Raw genomic sequence first — 27,819 nt, forward strand, 5'->3', positions numbered from 1 at the left:
CTCTCCTAGAGCCGCCCAGCCCACCACGGTTCCGGTCACGTGCTACATAGCGGCGGTCAGGCCCGCCTTCGCCTCATTAATTAGTACCGGAGAGTCCGTCCAGCTACGTACTTTCTACGTCACCAGCTCCAGCAATCCAGGCCCGAGCGACATGAGAATCCACCCTTTCCCTTGCTACCTGCGTAATCCATGTATACTCGAACCGAGCGCTGGTTCTTCGGTCCTAGTTTCCTCCGGAAACCGGAAAACTGTTGAGACGCAGTTTCCTGCGGGCTGGGAGTCAGCCGTCAGCCCGGCACGGCGGACCGGAGCCCCGCGACCCCGGAGCCTCCCAGGTCAGAGGGGCTGCGGGGCTGGGGACGCGGAGGGGGCGGGGCGTGATTTCCGCAGCTGCTCCTGAGGACGCTGCTCTCACGGTTCTGTTGTGCGTGTGTCACCGCTGTCGGGAAGTTGAGATCCTGTGTAGTGGGGGTTTATCGAGATTTTTTTCATTTACAGTTACAAGAATATTCAGTCATAAGTAACTCATTAAAAAATGGTAGCGCAGTTGCCTTATCTGCTGTTTGCTATTGTGTCCATTACAAAGCTTACGGAATGTAAATTTATTCATGCTTTCTAACTTCTGTGTTTTACTAATTGCTTATTCAATAGAATGCCTTTTTATCGTGCTTAGGAGAGCTTTGCATATATAATAATCATATGAAGAACCAGTGCAGATTTTTTGAACCAAAAAACAATAAACTTTATGTACTGCTATGGTAAACCTTAATATTTACTAAGCACATTTTTTAGAGCCTATGAATTTTTCGTGCCCATAGAATTTTCATCCGAGTTGTATGCAGTTTAGGATGTAAGTAGAGCATTCAGAAATGTCTTCATATGCTCAGTTCTTATGGTACAACTTAGGTCCAGGCAAGCCCCGTATTGCTCTGTGAGTGTTATCAGACCACACTGTTTTCGTAATTAGAAAACCCACTATAGATTTAAGTTTTAGAAAGCATCTATTGTACAATTAGGATCACACATCTGAAAAAAAAAAGTCTCTTCTGTTGAAGCAAAGCAGTCTACCCATAAACAATGTGGCAAACTGTTGTATTTATTTATTTATATACTTACTTTAGGGTTTGTTAACATTCAGTAGCCTACAGAGATCTTTCTTTGGACAAGTGCAGCAGTCTGGTTTCTGTAGGTGACAGTAGTTTTGTGGCAGTCTTCCAGCTCGTCCTCAGGGATCAAGGGAGGATGACTGTGCATGTGTCTGAGCTGTGTGTGACTGAGTCTCACATCTCATAGAGTACAGTGAAATCGTTAGAGGAAAAGGGACATTTTTATCTGTAATATTTTCTCTCTCCTTCGTTTTTATCCTTTGGAACATCATTTATTTTTGTTCCAGGACAAGTTTTGGGTCCTTTTTGAAGACTTCCCCACATGCAGAGCCACATCCTGCTCACCCTAGAGTCTGAGAGCTCTGGATGGTGAAGAGAGGAAACTGTATGGACTGAGGAAGGGATGGGGAGAGGCTCAAGTGACAGTAAAAAAGGACATGAGATTCATTTAGCCAGATTCTATTTCCTTCCAAGTATTTTTGCATAGTTACACTGAGAATATTCTCATTATAGGTACTAGAAGATTCTCCATGTAATCATTAATATACAGAGTCAAATATAATTTAATTTGTTTTTGTATGTGAAGGATGCCATGGCCCTTCCATTCATGTCACTGATCCTATCTTCTTACCAATAATAAATATTTTCACTATTATAATTGTAATGTTTGTCAGAACAATTGATGCCTCTTAGTTTTTCCTGCTCTTTTAGTTTTGGAGCATTTGCATTTTCTTTAAGTTTTTTTTTTCTTTTATAGTTAATTTCTCTAATTCCTAAGATAATGGAAACAGAATTTTGATAAGATTTGGTTAATATTTCTACAGAACATTGAACTCTGTCTATACAGCTTCCCATTGATAACTGGTGTCATCCGTCTTCTAGTCAACTGTCAATATTTTCTACTGCTATAATTTTAATCATATTTTGAAATCACCCTTGATTTTTGATTCTTCTCTTACATTTTTAAAAATTCTTCGTGGTTTCTCATTTCATGAATGCGCTCAGAAGACTTTATTTCTATTTCAAAATGTCTGTAGTATTTTCGAATCTTAAAAGCATCCTTTGTTCACATGAGTGAGTGAGAACATGAGAGCCAGCAGTGTCAGTGTCGGGTCTTTATGTGTTCTTCTGCCTTCTGCTCATGTCAGCATTCAAAGTTCGTAAAGACCAAGTTTTCCAAGTTTGGTCTTTACTAGATTTAAAGACGTTTTTGTTGTTGTTATTGCTGTTTTTATGAGACACTTTGTGTAGTCCTGGCAGTTCTGGGACTCTGTAGATAGGCTTCCCTTGAACTTAGAAATCTCGCTGGGATGAAAGGTTTGCACCGCCGCACCTTCCTCACTTCTGACGTGGATCCGGGACAATGCGTGTCTTCTGCGGTTGTATGGATGTTTTCTGGAGGCCTGCTGCTCGTTACTGTTTCTCATGGTCGTCCTTCATGGTGACATTGCAGCTTACCTCTATCACCGTCTCTGTTTCCTACACTTGTCCTTGCTGGTTTTATGTATTTGGAAACTTTTGTGAAATGCATTCATGTTGATCATATAGTTTTCTGGAAATGTGCCATTTGATCGTTTGTTAATATTCTTTTAATGGCTACTTCTATTTCCCTATGGACTAAACAGACCTATTTTTTATTGAATGTTGATTTCTCTTAGGAATGTGTTACCTATGGATAAAAAGTATCCATTTCTTTTAGGTGTTTACAGTTTGTTGGAGTAGGGGTTTTTAAATTATATATTATGATTCTCTGGATTTTCTTGATATATGTGGATTTGTTTCTATTTTCTTTCTGATTTTGTTAATATGCATATTCTTTCTCTACCTTTCAGTTACTTCGAATGAGGGTTTATTAAACTTGTTGGGTTTTGCCAAAGAACCAGTTTTTTTCACCGATTCGTAGTATTCTTCTCTGCGAGTCTATTTTATTGATTTAAATCCTTTATTTCATAATTTCTTGTTGTCTACTTCTCTTGGATGTGATTATTTAATGTGTGTGAGTTTTCAGTGTACTGCTAAGTTGCTGGGAGAGGTCACTCTGTTCAGTTTCTTTCTCACCTCTGTCTGGACCCATTTGTAATTCATTCGAGCTCTTCACTTTCCATGTGTTTGTATACATCCTTGGGATTGAATCCTTTATGGGTGTGCCAAAATACCTTGTTTGCCACCTTAGACAGCACAAGCTTTTACACTTGTGAGTTTTAAAAGTGGATTTTTTTCGTGCTTCATATAGAGCAACTTTGGCATGCTTTCAAGAGCACAGACTTGTTTCTGATTCAGCAATATCACCATGTAGCAGTGAAAGTGGTACAGGCTGAATGAATCCACCATTAGGCTGATGGTAGTGGGCCGAGAGACCACAGACTGCCCTAGACATGTTTATCCCTTTAAAATCCTGGGTTTCTGACTGGCATTCCTCACATCAATATTGCTAACACTTTGATTCCAGATATTTGACTTACAGTAGTGGAGGTGTGTGAGGGAAGGATAAAGAGGGTGTGTGTGTGTGTGTGTGTGTGTGTGTGTGTGTGTGTGTGTGTGTGTGTGTCTGTGTCTGTCTGTGTGTGTGTGTGTGTGTGTATGTCTGTGTCTGTCTGTCTGTGTGTGTGTGTTTGTGTCTGTGTGTGTGTGTGTGTCTGTGTGTGTATTTGTGTCTGTGTGTGTGTGTGTGTCTGTGTGTCTGTGTGTCTGTGTGTGTTACATAATTTTCATACTGAGACTATGATTGTTCGGCTTCCCAGTACAGCTCTCCAGAGTCAGTTACTCTGTCAGAAATTTAAGGCATTTCATACAGATGTAGACAGTGCTGCTGAAATTGCACCTTTAGCTTCAACAATTGCTTCTTGCATGGAGCACTTTATTTTAAGTACATGTTTCTTTGGCTGAATCATCTCCATATTCTACCATGTCCTCAAGCTTGCTGTCGTCTTCTTCTGCAAGGTTCTAAGATTCACCAAAGAGTGAGACCCTCAAATAGTGTGTAAAAGCCAAGAACATTTTCTTCTGTAATGTCTAGCATGTTGGGATCTTTATCACAACAGAGATGCCCAGGCGAACACGATGATTATGATGAGTCTAGGACACTTTGACTTATTTTTAGTATTTTGTGTTGGAAATGGGAACACAAGAAGTCAGAAGTTAGCGAGTTGGTTGGCCTTTTCTGTTTCATAGCATTTTTAGCTCAGGAGGCTCATATTCCAAGCTAAGAAGTTAGGCTGCATATCTTTTATCTGAGGAGTTCAGAAGTCACCATGAAGCTCAGATATCAGTTCTAGTCTAGGCTGGCACAAGACTATGGGAAGGCTGTGCAGAGCTGCTCCAGGGCACCCTGACGGCTGGAGCTGTGTGGAAGGCAACCGAAGACTGGGTGAGAGGGACCAGTCTCAGGACCAGGAGATTGGCAGGAAAAACAAAAGCATTGGGCAGATCTACAAATGTAATTAAGGATAAGAAAGGAAACGTGTGATTGTGACCAGGTTGTAGTGGGAGCATCTAGGAGACTTGCTTCAAAACAGATCCAGGCCATAGTGAAATGAAAATCCACCATTTCTAAGTAGTCCTTAACTTTGCGCTGGTTACCTGGATTCTAGTTCTCTCCAGAAACCAGAAAAGTGTTGGTTGCAACTACAGCTGTCAGAAATGTGTCTACATATGCCGAGTTCTTACGATACACTTTAAGGCCTAAGGCTTTATGTTCCTATAACACAGAGAAATTATTAGAGAATTTCATGGTTTAAAAAAAATCATTGTAGATATGACAAGTGTCTCCTTGGTTAAAAAAAAAAAAAAACCCAAGGGGGGAAAAAAACATTCTGCCCATGAGTAAGTGGCCAAATTGTTGTTTGTTATTTCAGGGTTTGTTGACTTTCAGTGCTGTGACTGTAAACTTAAGTGGGCAAGCCTAGACCCTGGTGACAGGGCTTTTTCTATTAATCTCCTACTGGAGTCATGCAGCAGTCAAATTTCTATGGATACAAATAATTTTTTTCTAATCTTTCTAGCTCTGCATCAGGTTCCTGCAAAAATTATTGTGCATTTCTATACCTTGTGTGAATGAGTCTCACATTTCACAAAGTGAAGTTTTCAGAGGATGAGTGATAGATTGTGTGTGTGTGTGTGTGTGTGTGTGTACACATACTATTTTCTCTCTTCTTGGTTATCCACGTGGCAGATATAGTGCATCTTTTCTTTATTCCATGAAAAGTTTCAGGTGCTTTCTGAAGACTCAGTCTCTTTTCTGTGTGCAGGTCTCATGGTGCGCAGTCTGAAGAGCAAGCCCCAGATGGTGAACAGAGGAAGCTGTAGCAAAGATCCAGGTCTGTTAGAGGCCCTGACGTACTATAGGAAGGGATGGGGTGGGGCTCAAGTGATTAAAGACTATTATTAATATCAGAGACAAATATGATGTATTTGACTTTGCATAGGACACTTTCCCTCTTCCATTCACATCACTGGTTAAGTCTTCATACCAGTATTAACAGGATTTATTACTACAATTTTAATGCAGTGTTTAGGTAGAACTATTGATGTCTCTTGGTTTCCCTGCTCTGAGGGTTTTGGAACATTTTGTAGTTTCATCAGATTCTATGATTTTTAAGGTTAATTTTCTCATTTCATAAGCTACATCAGCATTGGCTTACTGTGACCCCGTTATGTGTCTTTACCCCAACAGTGCATGGTCTGTGTACCATCACTTTTTATGTATTTTCAAATCACCTCTGGGTTTGTTCCTCTCATAATTTTTAAAGTCTTGCAGTTTCTCACAATTTTATGAATTTAAGAAAGATACTTTTTATGTATATAAAACGTGTGTGGGATCTAGGTATAAATTACCTAGAACTCTTTACAAAACACAAACATGTTTTTATATTTTTCACATGTTTGAATGAAAACATGCTAGTAGTGAGTCAGTCTCTTAGGTGTTTCTGTTCTGTACTGTTGTGTGGGTATTCCGGGAGAATGGAGCTCTTAGCGAAGGCACGTTTTAAACATTGATCTTTACTAGGTGTGTAAACTTGTTCTATTTCTATGTTATGGCCACAGTGAAGTATGGTGGCTGAGGCTTGGGTAGACTGAGCATCTTCTGCTGTTGTGTGTATGATTTTCTAGAGGCCTGCTAGGCAGTCTGGGTTTCCTGTGCTGTTCATTGGCATCTTTCTCAGTGGTGGACATTGAAGCTTTGCTGTATCACTGTCTCTGCTTCCTACGATTTTGTCATTGATTGTTGTATGTATTTGGGGAAGTGCTTTGTGAAATGTTGATCACATAGCCCTCTGGAAATGGACCATTTGATCCTGGGTTTATATATTGTGTTTTGTATGTGGATAGGTCTGGCTTCTCCTCTTACCTACCACAATTGTAACCAACCCTCTTCAGCAGCAAATCTCGACAAAATATTTCTTCACTCTTAAGCCTTTGTAGCCTTATATTTGAAGTAAGTACTTACATAGAAAGTGTATATTTTGAGTTTAGTGTGTTTCTCTTTTAGAAACTGTATTTTATTTTCATGTGTGGTTTGGGGAATATTATCTGTATTTATTCACAAATCACTGGAACATAGAAACACAAACCATTTTAATAATTTTTCTTTCTGACATTTCTTTTCCTCTTTCTGGGTTGCTTTGCTATTCTTTGATATTTTGCAATGTATTTGATTCCTTTAGAAACCTGAGTAGTATTTTCTCTTTTTGCTTGTTTGTTCTTTCAGGAAGCTGCACAGTGACTTGCCTGGTGGCTGCAGGGAGTTGGATTCCTATGACAGTTTCTCTCTGTTCTTCCTCCTAAATTGTCTCCAACTTTTGTTATTGTTTAGAACCTTGAGTGTAGACACTGACTAGACAAAAAGGAGATCTTGGTGTACATTAAATATCCATTTCTTCATAACTAAATTTATAACGTATGTACTGTTAAATTATGGCTCTTCTTTTTAGCATGGTCTTTTTTATTACAAAACTATTGACTTTGTGTGTTTTTTTAACATGGTAATATCTGAGTATTTATTATACTATGAAATGTGTGCTATAAATTTCTTCATTCTATAGGATGTTTCTTCATAATTCAGTTACTATCATTTCCCTTCACATTTTCAATTGAAGGCAGTTATGGTGGTTGGTTCTACTTTGGGCGTGTTGATAATCTATAGTCTATTCAAAAGCTAGGCCGCTATGTCTGCATATGAATTTATTTTTCCTTGTGTCACTGTATGAGTTTTACCAGTTCATTGAATTTGACCTTGCTTCATTAATGGATATATGTTGTTTACGTATAACACTCGCTGGTGAGGCTCCCTATATGGTACCATAACTTTTGGGTATGTTGGTGAAACTCAGTTGGTCATTGGTGCTTGAGCTCGTTCTGAATCTGATGCTTGGGTGTTTTGCCAAGTTGCCATTTTTCTTGTACATCGGTAGTGTCCTCTGAACACAGAGATGCTATGACTCAAGCTTGCTCTATGCTTTTGTAGTTGCTCAGCATGCTCAAGGTACATTCTTAGGAGTCTCTTAACCTTTACTGTTTACATGGTAACATGAATCATGGGCTTTGCCATGGGTTTTGAGTTAATCATAGAAATCTTTAATATTGCCATTTTCACTATAATATATTCTATTTCATGTGCATGCAAGATTTTTTTATTTTCCCAGGTCATCCTCAATTTCTTAAGGGCAGTTAAGTTTCTATTTTACAGACCTCTATTTTTTTTTTTTTTTTTTTTTTTGTTAGGTGGGATTTTTTGTTGTTGTTTTTTAACTATTTCCTTCTTGTTTTGTATACAGTTTGGTTTTAACTGAATAAATAAATAAAGCAGTAACATTGTACAAGACTTTTTTAATTGGGCAGTTATATAAATGATAAAAAATTTTCTGTTCAGTAAATTTTCCCCTCTGCCAATGGGTTCAGGGCTTTTTCCTGCTTCATCTTTTATTAGATTCAGAATACCTGGTTTTATGTTGAGGTTCTTTATCCACTGGGACTTGAGCTTTATGTAAGACGATCGATGTGAATGAATTTGCATTCTTCTACATGGAGACCACCAATTAGAACACCCGTTGGAACATTTGTTGAAGATGCTTTCTTTTTTCCACTGTGTGTGTTTGGCTTCTTTGTAAAAGATGAAGTATCCTTAGATCTTTGAGTTTATTTCTAGGTCTTCAGTTCTATTCCACTGATTGACTTGTTTGTCTCTGAACCAGTAAAACACAGTTTTTATCACTACTGCTCTGTAGTACAGCTTGAGGTCAGGCATGGCGATTCCTCCTGATGTTCTTTTATTAGACAGGGTTTTTTTGTTTTTGTTTTTGTTTTAGCTATTCTCGGTAGTTTGGTTTTGCATATGGAGATGAGAATTACGTTTTCAAGATCTGTAAAATAATGTGTGGGAATTTTGATGAGGATTGCGTTGACTGTCAATTGATTATGATAAAATGGCTGTTTTCACTATGTTAATCCTACCAATCCATGAGCATGGGTAATCTTTCCATTTTCTGGGGTCTTCTATGTTTTTTCTTCAGGGATTTGAAGTTTTTATCACACAGATCTTTTAGTTGCTTGGTTAGAGTTACACCAGGATATATTACATTATCTATGGCTATGTGGCAGTTGTGACCAATGATTGTTAGTTCCTGTTATTTGCATTGTTGGGGGTGGTATTCTGTGTGTATTGTTATCTTCTTGTGTGTTTGTTGTTGATGATGTTTATGTTTCCTTGGGTATAGTTACCCACTTTGTGTTGGAGTTTTCCTTTAGTATCCCCTATAAGGCTCCATAACTAGAAAAATACACTTTAAATTTGGTTTTGTTATACAATATCTTGGTTTCTCCATCTATGTTGATAATAGTTTTGCTATTTATAGTAGCCTGGGCTGGAACTGTGTTTTCTTGGGGTCTGTAATACATTTGTCCAGGATTTTTTGGTTTTTAGAGTCTCTGTTAACAAGTTTGGTGTAATTCTGAAAGGTCTGCCTTCATACATTACATGGCATTTTTTTTCTTTTTTTTACAGCTTTTAATATTCTTTCTTTGTTCTGTAATTTAGTATTTTGATTATGTGGTGGGAGGATTTTCTTTTCTGGTCCAATGTATTTGATGTTCTGTAGGCTTCTTGTGCATTTATGGCCATCCCTTCTTTAGGTTGGAAAAATTTTCTTGTATGATTTTGTCGAACATGTTTTCTGGCCCTTTGAACTGGGAAACTTCACCCTCTTCTATTCTTACTATTCATAGTTTCATTGTATCCCAAATTTCCTGGGCATTTTGGGTTAGGAACTTTTTACACTTTGCCTTTTCTTTGATGTATTAGTAACTTCTTTGATACCTTCTTCACCTGAAAGTCTCTCTTCTATCTCTTGTATTCTGTTGGTGATAACTGTGTCTGTAGTTCCTGTTTTCTTTCCTAGGGTTTCATCTCCAGGATTCCCTCTATTATTTATTTCTTTATCGTTTCTATTTCCATTTTTGACTGTTGGACTGATTTGTTCAATTCCTACACCTGTGTTTATGTTTTCCTGTATTTCTTTAATGGATATATTTGTTTCCTCAATAAGGTCTTCTACATGTTTACCTGTGTTCCCTGTATTTCTTTAAGAGAATGTTTGTATTCTCCTTACAGGCTTCTATCATTTTCATGAGCTAGGATTTTAGGTTGGAGACTTGGTCTTCCCGTGTGCTAGGGTATGTAGGGCTTGCTGCGGTAGGAGAGCTGAGTTCTGATGGTGTCAAATTACATTGGTTTCTGTTGCTTATGTTCTTACCCTTGCCTTCTGGTTATTTATCTGGTGTTAGCTGGCCTGTGTGTCTCAATTTAGAGCGCAGGCCTCCTGTGTACCTGGTTAGGGCAGACCTCCTGGGAGAAAGGCAGACTGTGGTGTTTGGGGCCAGGCATGCAAGTCTGTGTCTTTGATTAGGGCAGACCTCCTGCTAGACAGGCAGCAGGTACTCCAAAATGGTACAGGTAGAACTGCAAACTGGAAAGTTAATGGTCGTCTGACAGAGTGCAATAGACCCCAAGCCTGCTGGGCTCTGTGTGGGTCCTAACGGGTGTGGTTATTGGGTTGGTCTTACCAGTGTCTGGTGTTTTTTCAGACCTCTTGGCAGACAGGCAGGTGATGGGGTCCAGGTGGCTAGCACCCATCTCTGTCCCTAGTCTTACCTTACACAACAGAATGTGAGTTTCCAATATGGTTTAGTTTACTCTGAAGCTAGTGTCAGGACAAGAACAGGTTAGAACAGTAGAGTGCTTGGCTGAGAGAACTCTTATCTGTCTTTGGACTGCTGGAGCCTCGCCAGAGCTCAGATAAACTGAAAGGAGGGGATGGATTTTAAAAGCCAATATTTTTTAAGCTTCTGGTGTTGTAACACTGAACAATTTTTAAATTAACAAATTCCTTAATTTTTATTCCTGGCATTATTGCCATAATATGTTTGATATAATGAAAAGAAACAGGAAAAAAAATAACTTCCCATTTGAATACTAAGCCATCTTGAATTTTGGAGATGCTTTTATGGTCTGGTATTGCTATTGATTGAACAGTAGAAATCTGTTTTTGTAACAAACTTGACTAAAGCATTTATTATTCAGGGTCCACAGATCAGGGCCAGTATCAGAAAGGTGACTAGGCCAGTAAAAGCTGAAACAAGTGTGGCCCACCTAGGAGACTGATTTTTAAAAAAAGGAATTCATATCAGCCCTGAGACTGTTCTCTTTCTAATTTCCTCTAATTTAATCTTTTTCTAATCTGAGACATATTTTTTCTGAATACTCTTGAGTGGTCAGCCCAAACATAGCATTATAAGCCACCTTGCAGAATAAATAAATAAATAAATCTAAGCCTCTTCTAATTTGTAAAATTACTTCATCCAGAGAGGAAAGACACTCTTGTAGAGTATTATTAGATGTTTCTATTCCCTCTTATATCGTGATCTATTGCAATGTGTAAGTTTCTGTAATTCTTATCTTGCAGTGTTAACGCTAACCCTGCTGTGCCAGCTGCTCTAGCTACTGTAACAAGCAGGGATAACACAGTACCAGTCACAGCAACTCTTCTGTAACCTGCACAGTCTAATGGATTGGGAATGGCTTCCCCTGTATAGTAAGTTATTTGGGGGAACTAGCTATATCAGGATGGATAATCAGACAGTATATTTAGAGCCAAGCTATAAATTTGAGGAATGAGTTCTGATGCACAAGCCCACCAAGTATCCTCTGGAGGGAATGGTTATATGTATTCTCTGTTGACAGGAGTTAGAATGGGATTGCAGAGATGTGAATGTTCTGCAGGTTTCTAATTTCCAATACAAAGGCCTTGTCCTTTCATTGACTGTAAGATCAGCTTACCTCTTTTTGGTTGTTGTTGCCCTTAACACTGAGTACTGTCTGTGGTCTGTGAATAGTTCCCAGGGTCTGCTATTGCTTCATAGTATGCAGACTCGGTGTTTAAGGGTAACCAACAGTCCTGTGTCAAGTCTGGATAAAACGAGTTAAATACCTAGAACGTAGCTTCCAACAGTTGTAGAGTTTATGATCCAGGTGGTAAACTGGAGCAAAAGATAGGGGTGGAAATGGGATTAGATGTGGGCAGGGCTGGGGATCTGGCTTTAACTGAAACTTACTGGGTTCAAAATACTCCTGGAACCTGTCTATCAACTAGTCAGACAAGGTACAGAATTCCTCCTTAAGATTCCCCTTCTTTTTTATATCCTCTCAATCCCCAAACATAACCTGTACCCCACCCCCACCCCGGTGGCCTGTTTCCCTCTTTCTTGAAGCTTAGTGTCAGGAGACTGGAAGGTAAATATGGACAAGGAAGACCCACTTGATGAAATCGGATTGTAACGGGGACCCCGGTAGACGGAGCCTGTGCTTTTTTCACAGCCTCAGTTTGTTTCTGGGCTCCTATGGACAGCACCCAGGAATTTCACGAACTTACGTTAGTCATATTCAGCTGCATTGTCAGACGGGGTTAGGCAGCATAGGAACGGTTCTTCCATATAGTATTTCAAAGCAGGTAAGACCCAAGGTCTCCAGAGGCAGGCTGGCCATCCTTGGGCCACCCAGTTCAGTTTCTTAGATACATAGCCAGAGGTCTTGTCCATGGTCCTGAAGTTTGGGTGAGCACTTGGTTTTGCTATCCCCTTTCTCTCATCCACATACAGGTGGAATGTTTGTGAGTGCCCATGAAGCTCAGTGCCGTTGCTTCCAATAATACTTTAAAAAAAAAATTTTAAAGCTATGTTTATTTCAGGGGTCTGTTCTAGCTTGTCTTTACTGCCCCCTTGTGTCCTCGTATAGGCTTCACAGAGTTTTTCTAGGTATACTCTGGAGTTTTCATCTTTTCCCTCCATCAGCTGAATTACCTTAGATGACTCCCCAGTAGACCAAGATCCTCTCCTTACGACCATCAGGGTTACAGTCCCAGGAAGTTCGAGACATGGAGAAGGCTACTTCAGTGTCAGTTCAGTCTGCATTTGGATGGGCAGCCTATTTGCTCACAGAACCAATTTCTGGGCAGCTTCCAAGATTTTCTCTCTTTCCCTCTGTCATGAAGAAGACCTGAAACAGTTGCTGAAAATCATCTCAGTTGGGCTGCTAAGTTAGCATGACTGAATCTAAAAGACATATTGTAAACATCATTACTAGCATTCCTCTGTATATGTAGGGATGCCGCAGCCTGGAGGAGGAAGGTCATAGTAGAGAGAGCTCTCTTGGCAGTATGAGCCCAAGAGTACTCGGATTCCAAGTAGAGTCAAGAGAGTCGGTGACTGCTCTTTTCTCTACCTACTCTGGTTGAATAGGAGGAGCAGGAGCGGTGATGTAAGAAGGTGGTCTGGAATCCTCCTTGGGGACAGAGAGAAGAAGCAAGGTTGGAGGCTGAGCCTCCTGCAGAAATGGAAGGTTGGGAACATCACAGCTGATGACAGAAAGAATTTCAACCAAACAGGGACTCCTGGCCTGGCACTGCCATGTGCTGGTATACAGCACTTGGTCTGGTTGCTCCTTGGCCTCATGGACAGTAGCCTCCACCTTTTAGATTGTGGGAGATGAACATTTTCCTCCTGGCTATGTTCATTCCTGCAGAAGACAAACAACCAGACCCGAGTCTTTTGCAACTTTGTGGAACTCCTTAAAATGGGTCAGGACTAAGCTTAGTGAGGTGCTCTGTCCCAGTCTCTTCTTAGGAATCAAAGAAAGACATGTACAGGAAGACCAAAAGCACAGACAGAATACACACAATCACAAAATCACATTTCCAGGGAAACAAAAGCAAAACTGTTTCAGACAGTCTTCCTTCCTGTACATGGAAAGCCATCAGAACCACAGCTGATTCAGAAATCAGCGAGAATTAAAAGTTCTCACATATGGGAGTTTCGGGAACATCCTCTGTAGACCCTGGCTGGGTGACAAAATACACACCCACTTTCCCCCTTTTGGCTTCAAGATTAAACCAGAAACAGAGAATGACAAGTTGACAGAGAACCAGGTACCTGGACTTACTGATAGGAAAAGGACAAACAAAAAACACTCAACTATTTGGTTCAGGGGACTTAAGAAAGTTCCAAATGAACCACCACATGTAAGGATCTGTGATTTGCAAAGAATGATACCCCAAACTCATATAGTATTTGAGGTATGCAGGGGTCCACCATACATGGAGGTAGAAGACAGGTCTGGACTTTGCAAGGTTAGTTTAAAGCCTGCTAGTGTGGGAGTGGGTGACTTTGACCTTTTCCCCTAGGTTAGTTGACTGTGTGTCCAGGGCATGGACGCCCTTTTCATTTGTTAAGGGTTTGGAGAATTTGGGAGACTTTCGCTGACTAGTTATATTTGGCTTAAGCTACATGGTGGAGCAGCTCCTGCAGTTCCTGATTCGGTGCCAGTGAGACTGGCTCTGGCTAGGTGGTGTAGCTTTATTATTGACTTGTTTTTGGAGTTTTCCAGTTCTGAGGAACAGAAACTTCGGCCTAGTCTCCCAAACTGCTAATTTGCAGCCTGTCCTGGAGTCAGACTGGTTCTGACAAAGTCAGTCTTTTCATCCCCAATGAAATCACACGTTATATGAAGATATCAGGTCACTCTGCTTTTACTGTTATTAGATGCACTATAGGTCAGGACAAAATTCTCACCTGTGAATGAGCTAAGAGCTCTGCATGGTGAAGAGAGAGGAGACCAGACCATAGCAAAGGATGTGTGTGTTAGAGGGATTGAGCAAGGGGTGAGATGAGATGGGGCTCAAGTTGACAGTAGAAAGAGAACACGAATTTGGCAAATTTGGTTTTGCCAGGTTTTATTTCATTAATGATTCTTGAAAATGTCACTGAGAATAATCCTGGATATTAGGTAACATGGATTTCCAATTTTAGCTATGTATGTCAGTCGGCAGTATTTGGTTTGTTCTGAGTTTCTGAAATAACGGTTGCCTGTTGAAGCAAAGTTTCTTTGACACAGACTAGAAGCCAAAACATACTTACTCCCTATGAGTGTGATCCAGCCCGTTTGAACATGTAGGAAATGTCAGTGGCAGAGTCTCTTCTGTGTCCTCCTGTTCTTTATCATTGGATTTTTCGAAGTTCCGTGGACAACCTGTACCCTCCATACCCTCTGGAGCTGATTTCAGACTGAACTAGAAAGCTTTCTTTTACCCACAAAATCATCTTGCTACGATGACATCAGTGGGTATCCCTTGTCTGGTTGATTGGAATTGTAGCAAACAGGAACAAAATCTGCATAGCAGTTTTTGATTCTGTGGGTGATACAACCTGGAAGGCTAAGATATTTGTAGGACAACCTTGAGTGCTCTGATTTGAGGTTTTTAGGCTTTTTTTCCAAAGCCTCTTGCTTTCTGACTCTCCTATGTTGATTCCTTTAAAATTTTCTGTCCTTCTTGACATATGTGTACACTGATACACTTTGGTGAGTTAGACCTGATTAGAGGAAGAGTTCTGGTTGTTCTTTTTGTACTATTTGCTCTAACTGTGCTTCTGTTTGTTTTCATTATTCTGAGGTATGTTTCTTCTGTTCTCACATTTCTGAGAGCTTCTATACTCGGCAAATGTCATATTTTATAACAGGGCTTTCATGTAACTACTGACATTATCATTTTCTTTCTCTGTGTCTTCCATTGATTAGTTTGTAGGTGGTGAAAACAGTCTTGCATTCTGATGATCATTGTAATGTGGAAAAGATTTATCGTCTGATGATATAGTTGAGTACATAGCAATAGCTTCTGTGAGGATCCACCCTAATTGTGGAATAATTTATGTTTCAGTAAAATGCTGTCATCCAGCACCTGCATTAGTAAAAGTAAGTTGGATTAAGGACTCTGTGTTAATTGTGTTCTTAATCAAACTCAACAAACTTCATTCCACATGTGGGAAGTGCACTAAAACAACCGTCACACTCATTCTAGTGTGCATGAGAGATAGGCAGCCACATGGTTCTGAACGGAAGAGGGTGTGTACACATCTTTACTCTTAGGAGATGGGCAAGGAGATCTCTTGAGTTCAAGGCCAGCCTGATACAGAGAGCATTTAAGGTAGATAAAAGCTAAAGTCCACAGGTGGACAGCACCTTTAACCCCAGCATTCAGGAGATAGAGCCATGCAGATCTCTGAGTTCAAGGTCAGTCTGCAGAGCAAGTTCCAGGACAGCCACATTTAGGCAATGAATGAAATAATTGGAATCAAGAAAGAAGTGCAAGGGCTGATGCCTGGCAGAAGTTGGAGTAAATATATTTCTAATTATGCTATGGCTTGGTATGACCTCCATATGTTTGAAGAAGCTTATGGGTGCCAAAAAGTAGATTATGGCAATTTAAATATGATTGGCCCAGGGATTGACATTATTAGGAAGTGTGGCCTTGTTGGGGGAAGTGTGTCACTATAAAGGACATACATCACTTTTGGGAAAGGTAATATATACCCTGAGCCATTGTATGTTAAAAGTATGTGGTCTGCCTTTTCATTTTGATTTTGACAGGGTATTTCATTTTGATTGCATGACTCTTGGAAGAGAAAGTTAACTCTGAACTTTTAAATACGGTTGAGACTGTTAAAAAGTGTAGAGACTTGTAAAGTTGACCCGAATGCATTTCTGCAGTATGTGTGGCTACAAGCATTTGGGAGCCATGGAGTGGAATGTGGTCGTGTGAATAGACTGGCTCTCAAAGGGCCATGTGCTTGAGTACTTCATCACAGCGAGCTGGACTCTTAGGCAGCATGGCCTTGGAGGAAGTGGGTAATAGTATTAGATTTGAGATGTGAGAAGCTCAGGCCATGACAGTGTATCTCAGTCTTCATTTTACTGCATACAGATCAAAATATAGAATTCTCAGCTCCTTGTGCAGGTTCATAGCTGCCTGCACACTCCTATGCTTTCAGCCATGGTGATAATGGATTAAACCTTTTGTCAGAAGCCATCTAGGTGAGAGGCTAAGGCTAGTAGACAGTAAGATAGTCTACTGTTTTTTCATGATCTACAATTGATGAGCTCTTGGAGACAAGGCCCAAGAGACTTCATCTGAGAATTGATTCTTCTTATTGATAGAACAATTCCTGGAAATTAGCCTACCCTATTGGGCAGATTTTTTGGCAGATCAATGAAGATGTACTATCTTATAGTAAGACTATGTAGACAAATATATAATTTCTTAAATTCTAATAATGACTATAGAATTCTTCAGTTTATACTAAAAATTATTGAACCCTTTATAGAAAGGGTTACAATTAAGGCCCTGTGAGTCTTTTTGTGTCATAAGCTATTGGCAACTAAGAAATAATATAGGTACAAAATAGATTGTCTTAGTCAAGGTTTCTATTCCTGTACAAACATCATGACCAAGAAGCAAGTTGGGGAGAAAGAGGATTATTCAGCTTACACTTCCACTTGGCTGTTCATCACCAAAGGAAGTCAGGACTGGAACTCAAGCAGGTCAGGAAGCAGGAGCTGATGCAGAGGCCATGGAGGGATGTTACTTACTGGCTTGCTTCTCCTGGCTTGTTCAGCCTGCTTTCTTATAGAACCCAGGTAAATGTTAGCATGTGAAGGTAGCCACTAATGATTTTTTTTTTTTTTTTTTTTTTTTGCCCAGTAGTTTACAGAGCACTTTTAGCGGTTTGAATTCTACACTAGCATATCTATAACATGTTTAGACAGTATTATGCTGACTTCTCAGCTTATTTTCTAGGAACGTGTAAAGCAAAGTGATATTTTCTTGTATCTTGTATTCTTGTATAATATAGCTTATTAAGAGTATTGTCAGATTGGAACTTTCTTGTGAATGTTTGTAGTTTCTGAGTTTGTTTTCCAAATTATGTATTTTGGGAAAAAATGCTTTCCTTGTTTTCGTATTTGTCACATTGAAAATGTTGTTAGTCCATTCACGGCAACAGAAATTACCAATTTCAAACAGAAAAGCAGCTCAACATACAAAATATAATTGACAGCATTGTGTAGAATTCCTATGATCAATTCAGACAAATTATACTTTTAAAACTGTATTTGACTCACTGACATTTTCTTATACTATAAATAGGTTGCCAGATATAAAGTCTGACTGAATAATTTTAAATTCTTAATTCTTTTCACATGGTGGTTTCATATTTGAGGAAACCACTGTTTATGAGTCCCTTATTTTGTGGTAAACAACTTTTTCATTGTCCTGTTGTTGCCTTGCTTGCTCTCTAAGCAGCGGTGCACTGTTGTGAGTTATTGTGGAACAGTTGCACGTCCTTGGTTCTCTTCTGAGTGCTGACAGTAGAAAGACGACAGCTGTTGCCAGAGTTTGTAAAGACAGGGTTGGGACGTTGGCTACCATCTTGATTTCTCTGTTTACGTTCCTTCTGCTCTCATGTGCTATGATGAACTGTGCAAGTGAATTTGGTAAGGTAAAGTTGGTTTGAGACTCCAGTATATCCACCTGAGAGATATTAGATACCTCCCTGCTCCATCTTAGATTTCTGGCCAGGAACATGTGCCACTGTTGCTGTAAATATTTAAAAATAAGACGTTTTGTCTCTTAAACGGTCCCTGAGGTCTCACTCAGGCCCGGTTTTGGTTCGGAGCCCTGCGTTCCTCTGACGTCCAGTCCGAGCCGCCACCAGCCCAATTTGTCCTCTCAGATGCCTTACCTTGATGGATTACCGCCGCCTGTTCTCTGCCTATGTCCAGGGCTTTTCTGTACCCCAAAATCCCACACAAACTCAACTCTACAACCTGATAGCTTTTCATACAGGTTTATATGTTCAACTCTCAATCCACAAACAAGATTACATCAAATAGACAAAGATACAAACTGCCCTTCATATAAAACGCTAGATCTATAAAATCCTAATGTTTGTAGCTTTTGAACACCAATAAATCCCATCTGTGTCCAGCTGGTCCCTGGGAAGCTCCATGTTGCCATGACCTTCCCCTTCCGTCCTCTCACCTCCTCTGACCTCTCCGACCTCTGATCTCTGTCCTCTTACCTCTTCTGCCCTCTCAACTTCCCTTACCCCACCCAGTCACTGGCTTTCCTTTATTTTACTAATTAAAATGGGAGGGTTCCATTGGAGTCATGTGACTAGCCAACGTGTCTTGGGGAAGTGGAATTAACATTAAAATACAGCTTCAGGACAATCTACAGGCCACATTTCTGATGTTTGTCCTGTAGCCCAAAACAGTTTTCCATGCTAATGAGATACCTGGGGGGCGGGGGTTAACCAATAAGCTTCTGTTTCCAGACATTTCTTCCTGCAAAAGGTATTTAATCTCTGTTCCGTCCTGAGAGGTTGGTATGCATTCATTTTGCACAGTGAGCATGGATAAACAGGGATGGTCTCTTTCCTTGAGAACCACCTTGAGAAGCAAGGAGAAAGCCTTTGCCTACATAGCTGCTGTTTTAAAGTCTTATGTAGAAGGCCCATCTGTGCCCGTAGACAGCTGCTGTCAAGCTAAGGACAAACATCAGGGAGCTAAACCGGAACTCCCTTTTACCCCCTAGACACTGTCCTCACCCTGCAAGCCCCTGCCTCCACTACCAACTACTCACAACTCAGCTATGCCTAGATGTCCAGGACTTTTGGGAGTCCTGGTCTGAACCTTGTTGTGGGCCTGTGGACCCTAAGTTCAGTTCCCCATCTTAGATTGTGTCTTTCCACCCCCAGAGCAGTATCACAGCACTTCCTGAAGCCCAGCACCCAAGTGCTGTAGTGTTGGAAAAACATGGACTATGACATTCCTCACAGTTTCATAGTGAGCTAATGTGATAATTTGCCCAAGGCCTTTCATAGATATATGGTCTTGAATTATTTGGTTTTGTGTGTTGCACGGTCTTGTATCCTTGGCATGAAGTCAACCTGAGGTCTCTTTCTCTATGCATTAGAATCTCTTGGTTAATGTACACCCTTGTAACTGGTCCATGCTTTTGTTGTTAGTGGTGGTGGTGGTTTGTTGTTGGTTTTTTGCTTGTTTTGTGTTTTCATTTTTGCTTATCTGCCTTCTGTGTCAAGGTGAAGCCAGCTTTTTTGATGACTGTATAATATTCCTTTTCATTCTTTATTCAGCAAGTTTCTTCAAGATTATTATAGCTTTTCTAAAAGAATTGAAGAATTCATTGCAGATTCTGTCCAGTCTTCAGACATTTTTACTGGAAACACTGTGTCAGCACTTGCATGGCCTAGTTTTATGACAAAAAAGTTTATTTTCACTTGTTTATAGGAAACTAGATTTTCCTCTTTAATTATCAGTAGCTTTGTATAATTTTCTACAGCATGTCATCCTTCTGGTGTTTCCCATTGTCACCCTAAACTATATAGAAAGTGACATAGGATGAGACTGTTAAGTATTTGGAGAACTATTTAATATATAAGGTCAATATAATACATTTAAAGAGTTGCATATATGCTAATATCAGTGTTCATAAGAACTTTGTGTAGTAATAGTATTTTAACATTAAGAATGAGTCCTTATCTTATATACATAAGTATATCTGTATGCGTGGTGTGAATGTGTATGTATAGGTATATATGGCAGAAGTCCCATGTCACACATTCCTATTTTTATGTGTTTATATGGGTCATCATCATAGAGGAAATGTGTAACAGTGAGGAGTTGAGGAGTCTGATTAGAGTCATTACTCAGTTTGGGAACCTGAGAGCTGGCTGGAACAATATACCAAGACACAGATATATGCATGTCTAGCACAGTGTTTCCAAAAGTGATTTTGACACACATGACATAATGAGTAAATCTTTCCTCCAAGGTCATATCCTGTAATGATTCATCTTATCTCTATACATACCCCCTTATACATAGCAGCCATCACAGCGTTTCTGCCATGCGTGTTTCTTGGTTATTCTGCCTTGACATTGCTTACAACAGTTATTTTTACCCTGTGTTGTGACTACCATAGACACACATTTCTGGTGGTATTAATAACTGATATACCACTCCAGTAGCAATCTACAGGCTTGTCTACCACCTTGGTTTACAAGTTCCTGGTAGTGTATTAAAAGGTCATAGATGAAAAACATAGAGATCCACTGGCTTAGAAGATTTAGCTTGTGGACATTCCATGTGAAGACGTGTATCCTGAATTGTAATATTCTACTTATAAATGCATTCATGTAAATTTTGAGTGATCAGTATTCTTTCTTGTACAAAAGCAACTTAGAAAAGAATTCAACATTGAACAGAAGAGTAAATTAGAAAGATATATTTACTTCATAAAGTGTTCTTAGATGATGATGATGACGAAAATGGCAGTAACTAGATCTGATGACAATTAGCTTCAGCAAAATATGGTGTTTGGCAGTTAGAATTTCTGTGTATACTCCACAACAACAGGAAACATGGAAAACAGATGCACTGTATCTTCCAGGTAGAATGGAATGAAATTTGAACAAAGGGTCAGATATTGTTCACTAGTGTGATAAGCCTCCATTTAATGCTAGGCATCCATCTTAGAACCTGCTAGCCATGTGTCCCTGACTCCGGTCCTTGAATGGTAAATTGCCAGTAATAACGTTGAGTAGTAGTGTTTTGCAGCAGGTATACATTTGCTCTATGTTCATGCCTCTTGATTGCTGAGGTTTGGAAAAGGTCTGAGATTGTAATAATTTTCCTTGCCACATCTGTAGGAATATTGACAAGTATTCTTGTATCATTTTCATTTTTGTGTCTTTTTCTGTGTTTAGCATTGTCCGTAGCAGAGTTGTATTAATTTTAGCTTTTAATTTTTGCAACCTTGATGTAAAACTTTTGGTTTGAATTCTAGTCTATATTGCTGAGACATAAACTCGAAGAAGAATAAGAAGAATGAATGCTCCTCCGGTAAATGCTCCCCAGGTTAGTGTCCTGTCTGCATTTTTTTGAAAATTCTTTATATTATTTAAACTGTTCACGACGTTAGTAATGTTACATAAATTGTTTGTTTTCTGTGATTTATTTTTGTTCTTCTCCAATAATCAAAGATCTTACACTTATAATAGGACTAGCACAGCCTCGCCCGATTATGTTTTCACTGGATGTTATACTGTGAAGAAATAAATTTCCAAGCATCTGCAGTTCTGAAAGACAATGTATTAAAAATGGTGTTCAAAAAATATACTTATGTCCAATTTCTACATTGGATGTACTTGTGTCCTTTAATATTAGTGGGAAAGGAAGGTCTCCTGTATCATATAAATTGCATTTCAGAAGTAGTCAAGTTTTCAGAAATAACCTTGTGAATTTAGATACATATTCAGTGACATCACTGAGCAATATATGAAAGGGTAGAATTTATGGAAGAGTAGAATTAGAATACACTCGGTGTTTTAAATCCTAATAATAAATATTTTGGGTCCCTAGAGGCACAAATGATGGAGGGAATGTGTGGCTATCTCTGGCAAGAGCAGATGTGTTCATAGGCTGATGTAGATTTCAGTAATCTGGTATCTCTTTTTGGCATTTTATGTGACACAGTGATCACCGGTTTTTTGACATTTGAAATCTGTTTGTCTTGGGAGAAGTTCTGCTCAGTCTCAGTGAATGTGATGGTTTGAATATGAATGACATGACCTAGGGAATGGCCTTGTTAGATTAGGTGTGACCTTGTCAGAGGAAGTATGGAACTGTGGGCGTGGGCCTTGATATTTTTCTGGCTGACTGAAGCCAGTTTGCTCCTGACTTCCCTTGGTGAAGATATAGAAATCTTAACCTCCTCCAGTGCTGTCTTAGTTAGGGTTTTACTGCTCTGAACAGACACCATGACCAAGACAACTCTTATAAGGACAATAGTTAATTGGGGATGGAGTATAGGTTCAGAGGTTCAATCCATTATCCAGGCAGGCATGGTGCAGGAGGATCTAAGATCTCTACATCTTCATCTGAAGGCTGCTAGCAGAATACCCACTTCCAGGCAGCTAGTACTAGGATATTAAGCTCACACCCACAATTACAGATCTACTCCAACAAGGCCACACCTCCTAATAGTGCCACTTCCTGGCCTAAACATATGTAAACCATCACAAGCCTGCCTTGACTCTGCCATGCTTCCCTCCATGATGATAGAACCTCAGAACCCGTAAGTCAGTCCCAATTACCTGTTGTCCTTTTTAAGAGTTGCCTTTGTCTTGGTGTCTCTTCTCAATAATAAAACCCTAAGACAATGAGGAAACTTTTCAGTATATATATAATTATTTTTGTTTTCTTGTCGGTATCATAGTATAAACACTACTGTCTCTAACTTGAATATGTTAGTAAGAATTTTTTGGAGATTATTGCCTTGGTCATGTGGAAAAGTCATCAATTTCAATCATGAATAAATGTTCCCCTATTATTCATTTCTTTTTTTTCCTTAGCAGAAATAATGTTCCATCCTCCCTATATTGTTTTCTCTCTTTCAAGCTTGTATTACATAGGGAAAAAATCAGAATGTTTGTCGTGATGTTTCTTTACAATAATATTTTATTTGAAGTTTATAAGCGCTCATCTGCTTATTTTATATACACTGAATGATACATTAAGCCCCTGAATGCCTGAGATCAGAATCAGTATCTTGGAACTGAAGTCACACATGGGAGCTGCAGTGGGTGTGGAAAAACAACAAAATATAGTTAACATTTCAAGATTCAAATTTTCAGTTAAGTCAGTCTCATGAGCAATAATGTTTTTTAAAAATTCCTGGATAATTAGTATAATTTTTTCAGTTAAAAACTTGATTAGATCAAATAAAATGATTCTACTTTATCTGAATGCACTGTCATTTATTTACACGGAAAACAATAATTCATAGTGAAAGACCATATGGAATTTTTGAAATTGTTAATATCTGTATTGCATATGGCAATGTTGAGAAAAAAATTAAATAATGCTGTCTAGTAGTGTTATTTCTATTTACTTTATTATTTGGAATATAGTCTATGACTATTTTAGATAGCATCTTTTATTAAAATTCAAATTTAATTATATATATATATATATATTGCTACATTTTTTTGAATGTTTGTACATGTCCTATGTATCCTTCCCGTCTCTAGAGTTCGGAAAAGAGCATTGTATTTCAAAGAATTTTTATTAAAAATCTTTTGTGTAGTTCCATGTGGGTGCCGGGAAACAATTTTGAATTATAGAATCCAAATTTCAGACAGAATTTCAAATGAAGTGATGGTGGCATATCCTTCATCTGTGGCTTAGGTTGTACAAAATATCAGAAAATTCATGTAGGGGAGGGACATCATAAATATAAGGAATATAGCATTTCATTCTATACACTGTCTATGTATAAGAGCCACAATGCTTTACTTCTGACACATTTCAACATTTGTAGAAGATGTTTGTCTTAGCATATTTGCCATGACTCATCACAAATTTCTTCATATTCTTTAGGTCTTTTATATCTAGGAAAACACTTGTGTTTTTCAGCAGTACATGATAAACAAGTATTTTTCAATTACAGGGTCTGTTAACATTCAAGGACGTGGCTGTGGACTTCTCACAGGAGGAATGGGAATGTCTTGACTGTGCTCAGAGGGGATTGTATTTGGATGTGATGTTGGAGAATTACAACAATCTATTTTTTGTGGGTAAGAATTGTCTTCTTGAGGTAGAATCGCTGATTCATTCATTGAATTTACCTACTTTGTGTTTATGTAAACTCTCTGAAATTTCTAGAGACTTCTAGAATAAGGATAACCCCAAACTTTTTATTGTCTTTCTATTTCTCTCCATTCTTAGAAAAAGGAATAGGTGTTATATTCTATGTAATCTCTCCAAACTGTGTATCTACTTTAATCACAAGTTCCCAGTTGTAAGAAATTTAATATTGAGAGCAAAAAATATATTTCTATATACATATTAACTGGAATATTTTAATTTTATTATTGGTTTTAGGTATTCATTTAGTTTTGAATTTTTAAAATGCAGAATGTTTCAAATGGAGAATGGTCTGGTGGTGATGAGAAAGTTTTTGTAGCTTATTTATTTACTTTTTGACCTCTGATCTCTGTTTAATACTGGTACAAACTGGTTTCTTTTTAATTTAGTTTTGGGGTTTTTTTACTGTCTTTATTTTTTTAGTCCAGTCGTTACCCCTTGTCCATCCACCCTTCCATAGTTCCTCATCTCATTCCTCCTCTTCACTGTCTTCAAAAGGATATGCCCTCCCCACCAGCCCTTCTCAAGTTTCTTGAGGATTAGGTACATCTGTGATCTCTCAGACACTGAGCCACCAACCAGGCAACATACATGAGCTGCTCTCAGACCCCCGACACATACACAGCACAGGAATGCCTGATCTTTCCTCAGCGAGAGAAGACGCATAACACAATTTTTTACATCATTAGTTTCATGCCAGTATGGATTACATAATGAATTCCTAGCTGACCAAAGCTACTATGGCATTATATCACAGCACATGGAGAAGAAAACAGAGAAATTTTGCTTATATGATTTTTCAGTGAGCTCCTTTCATCTATTCATCCTACCTTCTGCAAAGCACTGTGTTAAATAAGAATTAGAAGGTGATTTGTATTTCCAGTCATTTGAAACAGATTTGTGGTTCTTGTAAGCATCTATGTAATGATTGTGAAACAAGAAAAGCCTCTCTTGCGATTCCTGTCCTTGAGAATGGCTAATTTACCTTAGATTCAGCAAACATGATATTCTCTTACTCATCTGTTGATACTTGTCATCTCTAATTGCACTTTCTTTCAGAGAGTCATCGCTTATCTCATAAATATGAGAATGTCTTGGATGAAGACACACCGTGTATTGTCTACCAGCATGTGAATATCCAGTCTTACAAATGTCACGCACTTGTAAACCCCATCCATGAACCCACCCAAAGTACATCTTATAAGACTAGTCACACTGATATTTCTCTTATATCATCATACATAAACAGACATGATTCTGTAAACACCAAAGAACCTTGCAGATGTAAAAATTGTGTAAACTGTTTAAATTTGTGCTCTGTCATTAGTCTTTATCAAGGGATCCACATAGGACAAAAAGAACACAAGACAGAATTTGATAAGGTTTTTGACACTAAACATGAATTCAAGTTTAAACAAACCAACAGTGGAAATAAACCTTACAAATGCAGTAAATGTGACAAATGCTTTACCCGCAAAGGAGATCTTTGGAGTCATCAGAGAATTCATACAGGAGAGAAACCTTACAAATGTAGTAAATGTGACAAATGCTTTACCCGAAAAGGAGACGTTATTATTCATGAGAGAATTCATACAGGAGAGAAACCTTACAAATGTAGTGAATGTGGCAAATGTTTTACCCACAAAGGTGGTCTTAGAAGTCATCAACGAATTCATACGGGAGGAAAACCTTACAAATGTTGTGAATGTATCAAATCTTTTAACCGAAAACGCAATCTTAGAATCCATCAGAGAATTCATACAGGAGAGAAACCTTACAAATGTACTGAATGTACCAAATGCTTTACACGGAAAGGAGATCTTATTATTCATCATAGAATTCATACAGGAGAGAAACCTTACAAATGTAATGAATGTGAGAAATGCTTTACTGTCAAAAGTGACCTTGGAATTCATCAGCGAATTCATACAGGAGGAAAACCTTACAAATGTAGTGAATGTATCAAATCTTTTACACAGAAAGGCAATCTTAGAAGACATCAGAGAATTCATACAGGAGAAAAACCTTACAAATGTAATGAATGTGACAAGTGTTTCACCCAGAATGACATTCTTAGAAGACATCAGAGAATTCATACAGGAGAGAAACCTTACAAATGTAATGAATGTGACAAATGCTTCACCCAGAAAGGCGATCTTAGAAGACATCAGAGAATTCATACAGGAGAGAAACCTTATAAGTGTAGTGAATGTGACAAATGCTTTACCTTGAAGAGTGAACTTAAAATTCATCAGCGAATTCACATAGGAGGTAAACTATACAATTGTAGTGAATGTGACAAATGCTTTACCCAAAAATGCAGCCTTAGTATTCATCAGAGAGCACATGCAGCAGAGAAACTGTATAAATATGATGAATGTGATAATTTTTTTACCCATAAATGTAATATTAGCACCCATCAGATAATGCATTCAGTAGAGAAACATCACAAATGAGGTGAATGAGACAAATCCTTTATGAAGAAAGATCATCTTAGAAGCCATCAGCTAGTACATATAGGAAAGAGACCTTACAAATGTAGTACATGTGCAGATCTTTTACTGTTATCTCTTAGGATACATCTGAGAGAACATAGAGGAGAGAAACCATACAGATCAATTGTATGAGAACAGTTCTTTTTCAGAATCTTAGGTCTAAGAAAATATCTTGTAACTCATGGTGGGGAAAAAGGTTGCACTGAGAAAAGTGTGGCATGTGCTTTATGCAGGCAGTATTTTTGTGGCACTTCAGGCTCTGTCCTAAGGAATTTGTTATGAAATTAAGAAACTTGTGAAAACCTATATGTAAATGTTCAAATCTTAGAAACTATCATGCACTTATGCTAATAGAACCTCGAAAAACATGACAATGAAAGAAATTCTTTAAAACGTTTTACTTGTTCACCCTTAAAGTAGTTCATAATAAGAACTAAGTGGGGAAGCCAGAAAAATGTGATGGTATTCTGTAACAGTTCTTTGGAACTGAAATATACAATGCAATAGGAATTACCACTGCAGGTTAGTAATATTAATAATAAGCCTCTCAAAATAATGACACCAGTAGCATTCTGTATGTCTAATTTAAATGAAAAAACTCATTATACTTTGTAAAAGAGGATATGTAAAAGCCACCAAGATAGGATGCTCTTTGTCTTGTAGATGTGCCTACAGATGGGCAGTTTCCTCCAAATGTCCAGTATTCATTATCTGTATCATATGCTGGTTTCTAGTTTTAGGATAGCAACTCTATTTGAATTTTTTGGTTTTGACCACTAACTCCTTGCCCATACTCTTGTGTGTAACTCCAATAAATCTCATTGATTCAACAAGTTGCATTTGTTTGTTTTCAGTCTCCACTTGGGGTGGGTAGATAAGTATATATGTTGCATTTTCCCATAAAATGCCTCTCACAAAGCATAGCTGAATCCACTAAGATTTTCTGCAAACTTGGAACATGACATTAATATGAGAGCAGTGTTTTTCATCCTGGGATTGGCAACCCCTTTGAGGGTGGAATGATCTTCCTGTGGGGATTGCTAAAGTCCAAAGGTAAATACTTATTTTCAATGATCTCAGGACTGAGACACCATTCTTATGTCTCTAGGTA

At 38.6% G+C, this 27,819-nt stretch overlaps 1 protein-coding gene across 2 annotated transcripts; it reads left to right on the forward strand.

Moving 5' to 3' along the window:
- Positions 1-135: 135 nt before the first annotated feature.
- On the forward strand, positions 136-27,513 carry LOC308413459 (uncharacterized protein). 2 transcript variants are annotated; one of them, XM_080908448.1, is made up of 5 exons: positions 136-335; positions 5,354-5,422; positions 21,353-21,423; positions 24,017-24,143; positions 25,273-27,513. In XM_080908448.1, the coding sequence occupies exons 3-5, from the start codon at positions 21,394-21,396 to the stop codon at positions 26,667-26,669; spliced, it is 1,554 nt and encodes a 517-aa protein (XP_080764574.1). In that variant the 5' UTR covers positions 136-335; positions 5,354-5,422; positions 21,353-21,393; the 3' UTR covers positions 26,670-27,513. The 2 variants fall into 2 exon arrangements, with proteins under 2 accessions (XP_080764574.1, XP_080764573.1); XM_080908447.1 differs by lacking the exon at positions 5,354-5,422.
- The last annotated feature ends 306 nt before the right edge of the window (positions 27,514-27,819 follow it).

Source organism: Micromys minutus (genome assembly GCF_963924665.1).
Source record: "Micromys minutus genome assembly, chromosome: 32".
In the NCBI taxonomy this organism is placed as follows: Eukaryota; Metazoa; Chordata; class Mammalia; order Rodentia; family Muridae; genus Micromys; species Micromys minutus.